Source organism: Terrapene carolina, unplaced genomic scaffold, assembly GCF_002925995.2.
Source record: "Terrapene carolina triunguis isolate 2854851 unplaced genomic scaffold, T_m_triunguis-2.0 Scaffold211, whole genome shotgun sequence".
Classification (NCBI taxonomy): domain Eukaryota; kingdom Metazoa; phylum Chordata; order Testudines; family Emydidae; genus Terrapene; species Terrapene triunguis.
In genome coordinates this window covers 22,395,816-22,408,512 of record NW_020664562.1, presented here as the reverse complement: position 1 = coordinate 22,408,512, position 12,697 = coordinate 22,395,816, and the positions used below count along the sequence as shown (strand labels likewise).

The following is a 12,697-nucleotide window of genomic DNA, read 5'->3' as shown; positions in this document are numbered from 1 at the left end:
CAGGCTTTCTGCAGACAAGCAGACTTCACTACCTCAGTTACACCTGGTAAATGTCTGAGTGTTCCTTCACAATTCTGAGGGCTACAAACTTTATTTTTTAAATGAAAGCTGAGATTCTGATGTAATCAGACTTCAGGAGCTTGGGTCCTACACACAAATCTATAGTGTGCAGGCTTTAATGTGGCCCTGTTTGTATGCAAATCTGTTGTAATACTTTAGAATTCTGTGCTACCAATAGTATATAACCAATTCCAGACAGATGACAATCATTCAATCCCAGCAGCACAGGCAGAGAACAGGTTGTCATTTCAGGTTGCATCTAAATTAGTCTGATGGTCACAGGATCAGGGGGAATAAGCAAGATTGAAAGAGAACCCATAGGCACTTTGAAAGAGTCAAACCGAGTGAATGTAGCCATCAGAAAGAAGCATCTCCAGCCACATTTGTTACAGATCTTTTAATGTTCCATTATGGAAGCAGAGGTCTTAATTAAGTTTGCTAGGCTAATTACAGCCGCTAAGATTTCCTACTAAACTAGGGTACATCTAAGGGAATCACTTCATTCAACACACACTTTTGCTATTAGATTGAAAGCCATTCTTCTTATTATGATGGCTTTAAAATTCCATTTTTAAAACTTCTACGGTAGAAGGAGAAAAGGTACTAGATTAGTTAGATTGCGCTGGGCTTTGAAAAAAATAAGGGCTAGAGAAGTGCGATTATTAGAACTATTAGTTTTCTAAAGAGGCTTAGAAAACATGACCTATAAGGAAAGTTTGAAAAACTGGGCATGTTTAGTCTTGAGAAAAGAAGATTGAGGGGGACCTCATAAGTCTTCAAATATGTTAAGGGCTATTATAAAGAGGACTGTGAACATTACTGCATTAACTGAGATTTAGGTTAAATATTAGGAGAAACTTTCTAACTATAAGGGTAGTTAAGCTCTGGAATAGTTTTCCAAGGGAGGTTGTGGAATCCCCATCACTATAGATTTTTAAGTTGGACAAACACGGTCAGGGATGGTCTAGGTTTAGTAGTTCCTGCCTGATGAGGTCCCTTTTAGTCCTATACTTCTATGATTCTATGACTGTAAGGTAGCCAAATTCTGGCATTTCTTCCGGAAGGGTGGTGCAGAGGTGTAGCTGCTAAGTGGAGGTTCGCTGAGCCATTCTGTGTATGAGGGACACATGTGCATCAGAATGGCTCAGGAGGGCCTAGGGGAGCACATTTAGAAGCAGCCAGTGCCACTGCCTCAGAAAGAAACAGGTGTATGCTACCTCAGCATCTACTGGTGGATGCCAGCAGGTGGTTAGGGTGGGTATGCTAACCACCCCCCTACCTGGCTAATCATGCTCCCTTGGGGCTGTGGAGCCACTAGTAAGTATACTAGCATTGGGGGAGTACTAGCAGTAGCATTTTGTTGGGGAAACTGGCACAACCCGGTTCTTTCTACCTTACAGTGTAATATCCATGTTAGGCAGGTTTACCTGTCATTACTCAATACACCTGAAATTACTGCAGCACCATTTGTTCATTTTTATGGCTGACAGTAGTCACATGTCCCATTCGCCAACGTGACTCCTAAATGAGTCTTGGAGAAACTGCAGTTCTCTGTGTAAGTTATTAGAAACCACAGAGGGGGAGAAAAAGCCCTTGCTAGGTCACTGAGCACGCAAATGTTTTTTAAAAACTGACCAACGCTCTTCTAAATCTCATGCTCAGTGAGTAGCAGATGAGACAAATGCTGTATCTTTATGAGGCAAGTTTTACAGTAAACATTGGAGAGAAGAGTTTGTTTTGAGTTATAACAAACAGCACTATCCATTTCTGCCTCTGGAGGAGCCATTGCCCCCCTCTGGATATTGGGCAGGTGATGTACATTTTTTAATATAATTAGAAACAATATCACTTCTCACTAATATAGTTCCCAAATGACTGGCTGAATTAACTGATGCACTGATTTCACCTACATAGCCTCATGTGAGTGCACAAATATGCCATTAGGAAATCACTACAATGCACCATCTCTTTGGCCTCCAGCGCCCTTTTTAAACTAACAAACCCTGAGTATGCTTTCGCAGTGAAGCACTCCTAACAAGCAGCAGCAGGACTGGAAAGGCCTTTCCATTCTTTCTGCAGTGGGCTGGCTGGTGCTACCATTATTTAGAATCGATCAATAACCATTCAATTCTAATGACTATAGAAGGAGTGTAATGGAGCTGATGGCAGTAAGAAGGAAATGCTATTTGAAATGCTACTCCATGTAATGCTGACAGATCCCAGTCGTCGGCGGGTGGGATCAAACCTGGGGCCTCTGGAGCTTAGTGCATGAGCTTCTGTCACATGAGCAAAAAACCTCTTAGCTAAGGCTGTAGGGCAGACTCATTAATTGCTCTCTAAGTGGTCTCAGTGCCACTAGATGGGACAGAACACCACACCCAGAAGATGTGTGGGTTTCATGTCATTTGAATCATAGGCATTGCAATTATGACATACCCTAACTCCCCTGGATTTCATTAGACCCAGTGCTACTGATTTCAATGGGAATTGGGTGCCTAAATACCTTTGAGGATCTGGAACCAGGTTCACACCGAAGAAGTGTGAGCCATACCACTCTTTCTCTCAAATACTGTGTTTCTAATGGATACAGCACTCACAACTATCCACTTCAAATGACTTAGAATTCAAATGGGTTTCATGTTCCCTTTAAATAAAATCATTATCCTGTAAAAAGGGCTGTTTGTACTTGAATTTCTCTCTTCCTTTTTCCATGTTGCTGAGTTCAGAATCGCTGCTCAACGATTTGCCTGTATAACAAAGCCTGCCTCCTTGTAAAAATATCTGCACGCTTCTGATGCTTACCAACAGGGCCGGCTCCAGGCACCAGCGAACGAAGCAGGTGCTTGGGGCGGCCAACGGAAAGGGGTGGCACGTCTGGGTCTTCGGCGGCAATTCAGTGGCGGGTGCCTCAGTCCATCTTGGAGCGAAGGACCCGCTGCCGAATTGCCGCCGAGGAATGAAGCGGCGCGGTTGAGCTGCCACCGAAGTGCCGCCGATCACGGCTTTTCCCCCCCCCCACACCCCTCCTTTGCTGCTTGGGGTGGCAGAAAAGCCTGAGCCGGCCCTGCTTACCAAGGTGTGCAACTAGAGGATACAAATGGCATGCGAGGAGAGAACTGCATCTAAAGGCTCTGCAGCCACCTTCCACTACCTCTCATCCTGTCAAGGCCCAAAGACCCAAACAAGGGTTAGCAGAGCAGTATTCAGACAGGAAGCTAAAACAGATTGTATTCTATTCAGGTTCTTATCTCATGCCCACCATTTTGGTATCTGAGTGCCTTCCAGTAACATGAGCAATGTGTGGTGTTCTCTCTCTCTGATATGGGATTCATTCCTTCAGAATAAATACCATTTTTCCTAATCTCAGTTTCATGAGTCAGCATTTCTGCTGTAAATAAATCTACAACAAATAAAGAGAACATCAAATTTGTCTGGAATGGAGGGAAATATAGGTCTAAAATTAGGGACAACTAAGAGGGATTTTTGGTCCAGAGACAAATTTGTAATCATTCTTCAGAGGCTAAAAACTCTTTTCCAACTTTACCCCTTGATAAATCTCTGCAAATCCCCCAAGTAAATATATACATTACCTTAGTCCCAGATCTCTCCTTTAATTCTTTCAAATCTTTTTTTTTTAAAAAGCTTAATCTGGCAGGGTATCCAGTGACATGCAGAAAAGTTACTTCCCTTTACAATTATTAAAAACCAAATAATAAAAAAAAATTACCTTGCAGTCCATTCTAAGCATATGCCGGGCAATAATCTTTGGATTACTGTTGGTGAATAGCTCCTTAACTCTTTTTAACATTGGTGTTTCAAGTGGCTTGTTTTCAGGAGGAAGAAGTTTGGATTCAAAATCATTTGGTTTAAAACTGGATACTGTCTCAAGAACAGGTGCTACAAACATGCTGCCCTCTTCAGCCATCTCTGTCCAAACTGCTAATGGATCCATTGAGCTCTGTAAGGCATCATCTTCATGGATCAGATAACTTGTTTCAGAGTTCCTGAATGAGAGCAATCCATTCTCTTTAGCTATCAGATGCTCCACGTAGCTGCTCTTCTGAGACAGAGATTGCTGTGTTGCTCCACAGTCTATGGAGGTAGCAGGGTTTAATTCACAGTAGTGTGCCTCTGAACTGTGCCAAGCTAAAGGAGACTGAGGTTGCCTCAGCAAGGGCACTTTGTTGGGTTTAGGTGGAGGCTTGGGACAGAGCTGGCTGTCTGATCCTCTAAGAGCTTCTCCTACTGGCGACTCGGAAGCGACCCTCCGAACTACTGTGGGGCTTAGAGTAGGTTCACTGCCTGTTCTAAATGCAGGGGAATTTGAACATGGGCTTGTATCTACTTCAGGTAGCTGAGATGGATGCCTCGAACCTATAGGTGAAGAACAGAATCATTTTTTATGATGTAATAATAGCATCTAAGGCAATACTACATATAATCCTGAGATACACTTTACAGTTCTTTTTTTGTTGCTGTTGTTGTTTACTGGGGGAAGTGTTTCAGATCATGTAAATTCTTCATTCTGTCAAACACTGTTTAAAACGTATATTTTAAGAGATGAGCTACCAAGCAAATTCTCCTCACAAAATCCCAAATACAGAGAGCAGCTGGGCTGTAATGTCACCCTGTGGTAACACTGACAATAACCCACATCCCCACAGCACACAAAGGCTGGAAAGTCCTGGCTTGGAATAGGAGTGAGTTTGTAACTTGATCTGCCAGATAAAAACAGAATCTTATAGCTGCACCACACGAGGCATATGAGTCATTTTAAAGAATGACAAGTTTTGAAATGAAAGAAAAACTTCCTTAAAGTGGAGTCTGGGCATGTAGTGAGGTATGAAAAGAATGAACTTCAGGGATTCTAATTCTGTATCCCTAGAAGACAGTTGACTCAAATGTGGGGGAACGTGTGTGCACTGTAATATTTACACACATAGGCCCCATCCTGTAGTTAGCACACAGGCAAACATCCCCTTGACATCAAATGAGGGCTGGCTGCAGGATTCTGAAGACAGAAGTTCCCAAATTGTGGCCAACGGAGCACTTGCTGGTTGTCTGCAGAGAGCTGACTGATCACATTATGCTGGTCTTACTTCTCATTACCAGCTGCTGCACTGCATTAAAGACCCCCAGATTGTAAGGTCTCCAGAGTAGGGACTGTCTCCTACTATATGTCTGTATGGTGTCTAGGGGCCCTGCTCCTGATTGGAGGCCTCTGGCCACCATCATAATATAAATAAATACATAAATCACACATGAAATACTTTCCTAATTTTACTTTTCAGGGTAATTGCTATAGGTGCTACATAAATGTTGTTGCAATCATGAATGGGAGGAAGGCCGTTCATCCAATCGCAAATGGGAAGGAAGGCAGTTTGTGCAATTATGTCTGGGAGTACAGTGGAAGGAGAGATGCTCATGACTAGACAATCTCTCTATTAAGGTGTGGTCCACACCACAGAAATGTTTGAGAACTCCTGCCTTTAGAAATCAGTTTAAAACCAACAACACCCATTTTATTTTATTTTATTTTTCAAACAGATTTAGTGCTCTAGAAAAGTTCAAGATTGACAGCCTTGGAAACCAAAGGCCAGAATTTATCCATAGAGCTACACTCAACCTCAGTGCAAGCTTCCTCACACAGTGCTCCTGTTTGGCATAGAAGGGGGTTCCCTTACAATTTTCCCCTCTGGGTGTAGCTCGGAGGGTGGGTGTGGGTGTGGGGGGAAGGTAAGCAAAATTTCTCTGGCAATTGGGCAAGTGCTAGTAAGTCTTCTATCACTGGGGTAATGCAAATGAAACTGACCACATTCTTGTAAATTTCATATTGCTGCCGCCCAGGAAAGTTACATGGGGCAGCAGAATTGTGATATAAGCAGAGAGAGGAAGATCAAAGGAGGATAAGAGGAACAGAGTGTACAGCTGCCCCACTTCCTCTTCCCTAACCACCAGCAGTAACAAGTGGTGGAAAATAGCAGAGTACTGATTCTGCATTAGCTGCATTACCTGAGTAATAGCAGCGAAATGTACAAAATTGCATCAGGTTTACCGCAGCTGCTCAAGAAGCTATGGGCAGGACGGTATCAGTGAAACTCTTGAGGGTCTTGTAAAACTCTAGGGTTGAGATGGTGACACTGCCAAGAAGTGGACTTATTAGTGCCAAGCATAATAATCATTTTTCTGATGTGTAAACCTGATCACTAGGGTGCCATACCAAGCTGATAGGTGCCTTCGAAATAGAGTACTTGGTCTAGTAATTATAATGAGTATATCAACTTCATTTCCATGGGCCACTGAACAGTCATCAGATGCTAACTGTATTCAGTACTCTCACACTTGAGACTGTGAATTTCATGTGGGCTTCAGTCTCTGAAAATCTCTAGCATATTAAAATGTAACCTGAAGACAGGGTAGAAGGCTGACTGCCTGCTGGCATGCATCTTCTAAGGAGTTATTAGAAATCTGCCTACAGACATACCTATTGGCAGGTAGCTTTCTGACTGGTGAGCCTTTAGGGGGAATCTTTTCTCCTGGACGTGATCCAAACTAGCTGGCTGGCTACCACTTTTTTCTTTGTTTCTGAGGGGGGGAAAAAGGCAACACAACAATATATCATTAAAGTGCAGTAGGACACTTAATATACAGGCCCAATCTTCAGTTGTGCCAGAACTAAGGGGAGTCCTCAGCTTCCCACTTACAGCAGCTTAGAGGGTCCCTTATGCTGCCAGAGCAGCCCAAAGGGGCCATAGTATGGGCGAAGATCTGGCTCTGAGCATTGAGTACTGATAGTTATTGCTTTGTGAAACATGGTAATAGGTCTGTAATCATACAACATGGCAGGGCAGAAATTAATGCTTTATTCTCAACCTTTTGCATGCTGTGAACCCCTCTTACAGCAGAGGAAAGATCTGTGACTCCTTTTCTCTCCTAGCCATAAAGAGTTGTGTCCCCTGGTTGGAGTGTGTGTCACAACCTTCAGGTTAAGAACCCATTCTCTAACACAGTGATACTCAGACCTCAGCGGTTCAGGAGCCAAATTATCGATCAACATTGCCCAAAAGAGCCACAGGAGTGTGAATTATTTGTTTCATTTACTATCGAACTATATATTCAGATGACGGGAGAAATATTTAGTTTATTCTCACAGCAAAATGGCTGACCAAGTATTATTATTGTTTTATCAACTTCAATTGGTTAATAACACAGTAAAAATGTCCTGATTAGTTAATAATTAAATCACACCACTGGTTTAATATCACGTGCCGCAAACAGCTGCAGGAGACACATTAAAGAGCCTCTTGCGGTTCGCGAGCCTCAGTCTGAGTATCACTGCGCTAACAGAAAAGAAAGCTGCCCTTCCATTTCTGCCCTGGTTCAGCCACAGGAGAGTAATTACGGACATGCTTCGGTTGACACTCCCAGGAAAATCAGATGCCGAATAGTTATTTACAGGCTTTGGATGAACGACTTGTTCAGCCAACATTCAGTTTTCATAAAAGGCATTAACAGCGTCTACCAACTGCATTTCTAAGTTCAAAAGCAGACAGCATTAGCAGCCCAACCCCACTGCTGCACAGGCACCCCTCTGCGTTTGTCTGAAGTCCCACTGACTTCACTGCGACATTTCATGGGCTAACCCCTCCTCCCCCAGAGTCCCGTTCAAGTCAGGGTGGCTCCATAGAGGCATATGGGTCCAGCTGCGTAGATCAGATTCCAGGATCCAGGTGAGAATCTCAGACAATGATTTGGAATTTTTGTAGTCAAAAAGTTGCTATAGCAGTTTGGTTCCCTTTTTGCTGGCATGCTAAGACTTTTTCAATACAACACCTGAACTGGGCAGTAATGAAGAACTACAATCCATCGGCTGTCTCCTTCCAAACAGTCAGCTTTATTAGTGCACTTTATTTTAGTCCGTCTCACTTTCTCTCTTTTTAACTCTCTTAACCCATTTGTGGCATTTTCTTCACAGCAGCAGAAGAAAAAGGGCTCAACTTGAGAGTAACAACAAACCTTTTACTTTTTTTAACCTTCAATTTATGTTTAGTATTTTTATTATTTCTAAGCTACTGCACAAGCTGCACCATTATTGTATTTACAGAGACTGAGACCAATTTCACTCACACTGGTTTGATACCATTGACTTCGGTGGAGAGGCTCCTGAGTCACACCAGTGTGAGTGAAAGGAACCAGCGCTGCAGAGCGCAAACACCATCTTGCTGAGGAAACGGATCTCACTGCAAAAACCCCAAATCATGTTTTTTCAAAGATATTTTAGAGCTGATTATTTTCAAAATCTGATTACACCATTCATCTAGCTTTTTAGAATATCTGTACTTAACTGGGCTGCTGCCATATTCAAATGGCATCAGTAATCTCTGTGTTTTACATTAATATAATTGAAGACAGTTACCTTAAAGCTCCTTATTACAGCTGTTAGTCCTCTAAGGGTATGTCTATACTTACCTCCAGGTCCGGCGGTAAGCAATCGATCTTCTGGGATCGATTTATCGCATCTTGTCTAGACACGATAAATCGATCCCGGATCGATCCTGGAAGTGCTCGCCGTCGACGCCGGTACTCCTGCTCCGCGAGAGGAGTACGCGGAGTCGACGGGGGAGCCTGCCTGCCGCGTGTGGACCCGCGGTAAGTTCGAACTAAGATAGTTCGACTTCGACTTGCGTATCTTAGTTCGAAGTGGGGGGTTAGTGTGGACCAGCCGTAAGGCCTGAGCCAAAGCTCACTGGAGTCACTGGAGCCAGTGGGAGTCTTTTCACTGACTTCACTGGGCTTTGGATCAGGCCCTTAAAAATGAGTTATTAGATGAGATCGTGAGGCCTGATTCTTTCCCCTTGAAAGTAGAGGACAAAACTCCCATTGACTTCAGTGGGAGCAGGATTGGGTTCTTGACTCCCCTTTATGGAAGATGGTGGAACAAGAGAAAAGTACCTTAAAAGATTTCCTCTGGTTAAGCTGTGCTCCTGGGACTGCACGCCGTATATACTGAGGCTCAGCCTTTTTGCAGTCTCTGTTTTTCCTTCAGTGATATTGCATTCCTTTTGTCGAACTGGAGATACTCCGTACTTTTCCTCTAGACACCTCAGTGGCACGGTCCTGTTGATAGGCTGAAAAATAATTGCTCCACTCTGCTTTGATACTGGCCTGCGATTCCCCACATAACATCTCACTAACCCAGGGATGCTGTCGAAACTTTCAAGTTCGAACTGATACTGAATGCGGCAGTAGGCTTCATTGAGTCTGAGGACTGTTCTGTTGATTTTGAAATGTTGAGAGATGTTTTTCCACTGACAGGTAAGAACAAAGTTTCCAGGACTGGAGAGAGAATCCCTAATCAGGAAATCTCCATCTCTCTGAACTAGGCTTTCTGCCACCTTAGAGAGAAAACATACAAAAACAAAACCCCACATTCGGAGTCAGAAGGGGAATACTCAGCCTTGGCTAGTATCACATCAGTAGAGTCCTGTTATTTAATCCTAAATGTAAGGCCCAATTCTGGCTGCTCTGTGAGCACAGGTTTAAAACCAGAATAGACAGGATGGAGGAAAAGTGTGGGGCAGAATGTTGCCCTCTCTAATTCTGGCTCCTTCTAAACTCCAGAGGCCATTCCACAGACTTTCTGCAATAGGAGTCTGTGAGGACCTTCTAGGACAGGGCCAGAGAATGCAGTCCACGTGTTTGTGTGCATATTTCCCCAATTTGTCAAAAGAAACTCATCTGTGAAGGGGAATGAAGTTACTCAGAATACTGGAGTACATAACACAACTTTTGATCTCTCTCTCCCTCTCACACACACACACACACACACACACACACAATTACACAATTTTAGAGGACATTGTTGCAGGCAACCAGAATTTGTCTTTTAGTTATTACTTCCAGTTACTTCACGAGAGACAAAGAGCTATTCTTAAAATGGGTTTCACATATTCTTCTCTTTCTTTTGCAGTATGCACATAAAAGCTGAAAAAACCCTGTTTCTTTCTGAACCAAGCTGGCCCTTCCCATTTGACAAACATTAATTCATTAATTTTCAAACCACAGAGCTGCCTGCTTCTGACTGCTCTGCCTGATTTTCAGCATCTGCTGATGGCCCCAGGAAAGCTCATAACTGCGAGAACAGCGTCTGACAGGTGCATGTTGATGATGAGCCAGCAGGGGGAGCTCGTGATGTTTTTGGTGTAGAAGACCAAAATAAAAAGATAGCGACTCCAAATAACTATTAATTATTATTACTACTATTACTACTAGTATGCTCTTTTATAATTTCAGACTCAAGAAAGGTAGAAGATTGGAACATTTTTCAATTCTGGATAATCATACCAATCTAAATTCAGGCCAACAGCTGAACAACAATATTAGGGGACAGAGTGTAGCTCTTGTCTATAGCACAGAGGAGTATTCTTACCTCTCCTCACTGGATGGTTTTTCGTTTGTTAAAGTATAAGAAAAAGTGGATTTCTTCCCTCAGTTTCATTTCTCACCAAGGCATATTAAGTAAACAATATCAGACACCGCTTTTCTCTCACACTGGAAGGCATTCCGGTTCTATTGAATTGGGGACCTCATGCAGACTGTATGTAACACTCCAGTGTTAACCTGTCTGTGTCTGTATATGAAAGCCCACAGCTTTGCCTGTGAAGGGAAGATCCAGGAGGGACATACCTGCCGAGGAATGCGTCCATGGTACCAAGCATGGCTACGTAAGTCTTCGCTGCTCAACAGCAGCTCTTCCTCTAACTCTTTCTTCAGCTTTTCCGGGGTGTTGTCCATAACCTGCCTCTCCCTAGAAAACTGCAATAAAGATTAAAAGGTTTGACTCTGCCAGGTTTAGTGATTAACATTTTATATCCCTCAAAACTTTCATGCCATATGTCACACGCTCTGCACTAGGCACTGGAACATGCCGGGTGCTCCGTTTAAAAAGCTGACCTGCCTTTGATCTCTAATCTGAATTTACAAAAACTAGTGTCAGGTGCGCAATGACGACACACTGTGCTGAGTGCATAATAAATGGCCCATCTGTGCATCAAGAGATAACATGCACCTACTGAGCCACTTCAGTAATTGCATCTTGCCAGTAAGAATTCCAGGTACGATAAGAAGCAGAGATGGGTCCAAAGCCGCCGCCCCAAGACTTTGCAGTTTAATTCAGATCTGAACTTTGCTCTTTTGCCCCATTCTAAGAAAGAATATCCTAAACTATCAGGACAGATACAGGGTGGACAATTCAGTATTTACGCTGCATGTGAAATATCTGCCTTATTAGAGGCAATTTTCCCTTCAAACACTTAATTCTAAGTAGAAGTACAGACTCATTGAACCCTGCATCTTCAGGCAATTCTCCTTATTCCTTCCTGAAGACAGCAAAAATCTTAGCTCCCATTAGGACACCTCCCTACAATGTGTAAGGTCTTCTGGGGGATTCCTCCACCTCTATAATATACCAACCATAAGATCTTCTGTGGGATTTCTCCCCCTTTCAGCAAGCACAGGATATTCAGGGGATTGCCATGTCCCTCTATTCCCAAATGATGTACCGCTTCCATCTGGGGCCCTTAGTCCTTCTCTGGAGTGTGACTAGGGTGACCAGATGCCCCGATAAAATCGGGATTGTCCCGATATTTAACCCTTTGTCCCGCATCCCAATCGATGTATGATGGGGACCCCATTTGTCCCGATTTTCAGGTGTCATGTTATTGATTTGAACTGGGACCATATACAACATGGTTGCAACCAAAGTCCTGTAGTGGCACCAAATCTTGCATAAAGGGGGTCAAATGAGGTGTCTAAGACAAGGTTATGGTTTGCTGGTTATAATTATTCTGTCTATATGTGTGTATCAATTTTGTAGTTGAAGTTATGAATATTGGCTCTATACTGTCTGTATTTCAAACTTATGCTATGCTTCTGGGAGACATCCCTGACAAGTTGGTGTTAGCTCTGCCTAGCCTGCTGGATGGCCCATTAAGGACCATCAGCTGTACAGCTGACCGATGGAGAGAAGGCAGATACGCCTTGTAACTCAGCAAAGTATGCAGGAACTTGCCCATGTGACTCCAGACTCCATTTTTGTAATTTTCCACAGTAAGAACAAAGAGGTGTTCTTACACCTGGAAAAGACTATAAAAGGCTGATGCCTCTCCTCCATCTTGTCTTCAATCCTGCTTCTTACCTCTGGAGGGACTTTGCTACAAACAGAAGCTCTACACAAAGGACTGAGGACCCATCCCAGCTGGGGATGTATTCCAGAGACTTGATTTTGAACCTGCAGTTTATTTCATCACTGCTACAAGCCTGAACTAAGAACTTTGCCATTACTGTATGTAATTGATTCCATTTAACCAATTCTAGCTCTCATCTATATCTTTTTCCTTTTATGAATAAACCTTTAGATTTTAGATTCTAAAGGATTGGCAACAGCGTGATTTGTGGGTAAGATCTAATTTGTATATTGACCTGGGTCTGGGGCTTGATCCTTTGGGATCAGGAGAACCCTTTTTCTTTTACTGGGTTATTGGTTTTCATAACCATTTGGCCCCATAACGAGTGGCACAGGTGGTGATACTGGGAAACTGGAGTGTCTAAGGGAATTGCTTGTGTGACTTGTGGTTAG

At 43.2% G+C, this 12,697-nt stretch overlaps 1 protein-coding gene across 2 annotated transcripts in view; it reads right to left on the bottom strand.

Annotated features, from left to right (window-relative positions):
• LOC113407423 (breast cancer anti-estrogen resistance protein 3-like) overlaps window positions 1-12,697 on the bottom strand; it is an 88,950-nt gene that overhangs the window by 8,971 nt on the left and 67,282 nt on the right. For both annotated transcript variants that reach the window (XM_026655924.1, XM_026655925.1), the window contains 4 exons: window positions 10,747-10,875; window positions 9,013-9,455; window positions 6,545-6,645; window positions 3,788-4,434 (listed from right to left, as the gene is read on the bottom strand). In XM_026655924.1, the coding sequence (XP_026511709.1) occupies window positions 3,788-4,434; window positions 6,545-6,645; window positions 9,013-9,455; window positions 10,747-10,875 (1,320 nt within the window). The remainder of the gene's footprint in view (window positions 1-3,787; window positions 4,435-6,544; window positions 6,646-9,012; window positions 9,456-10,746; window positions 10,876-12,697) is intronic.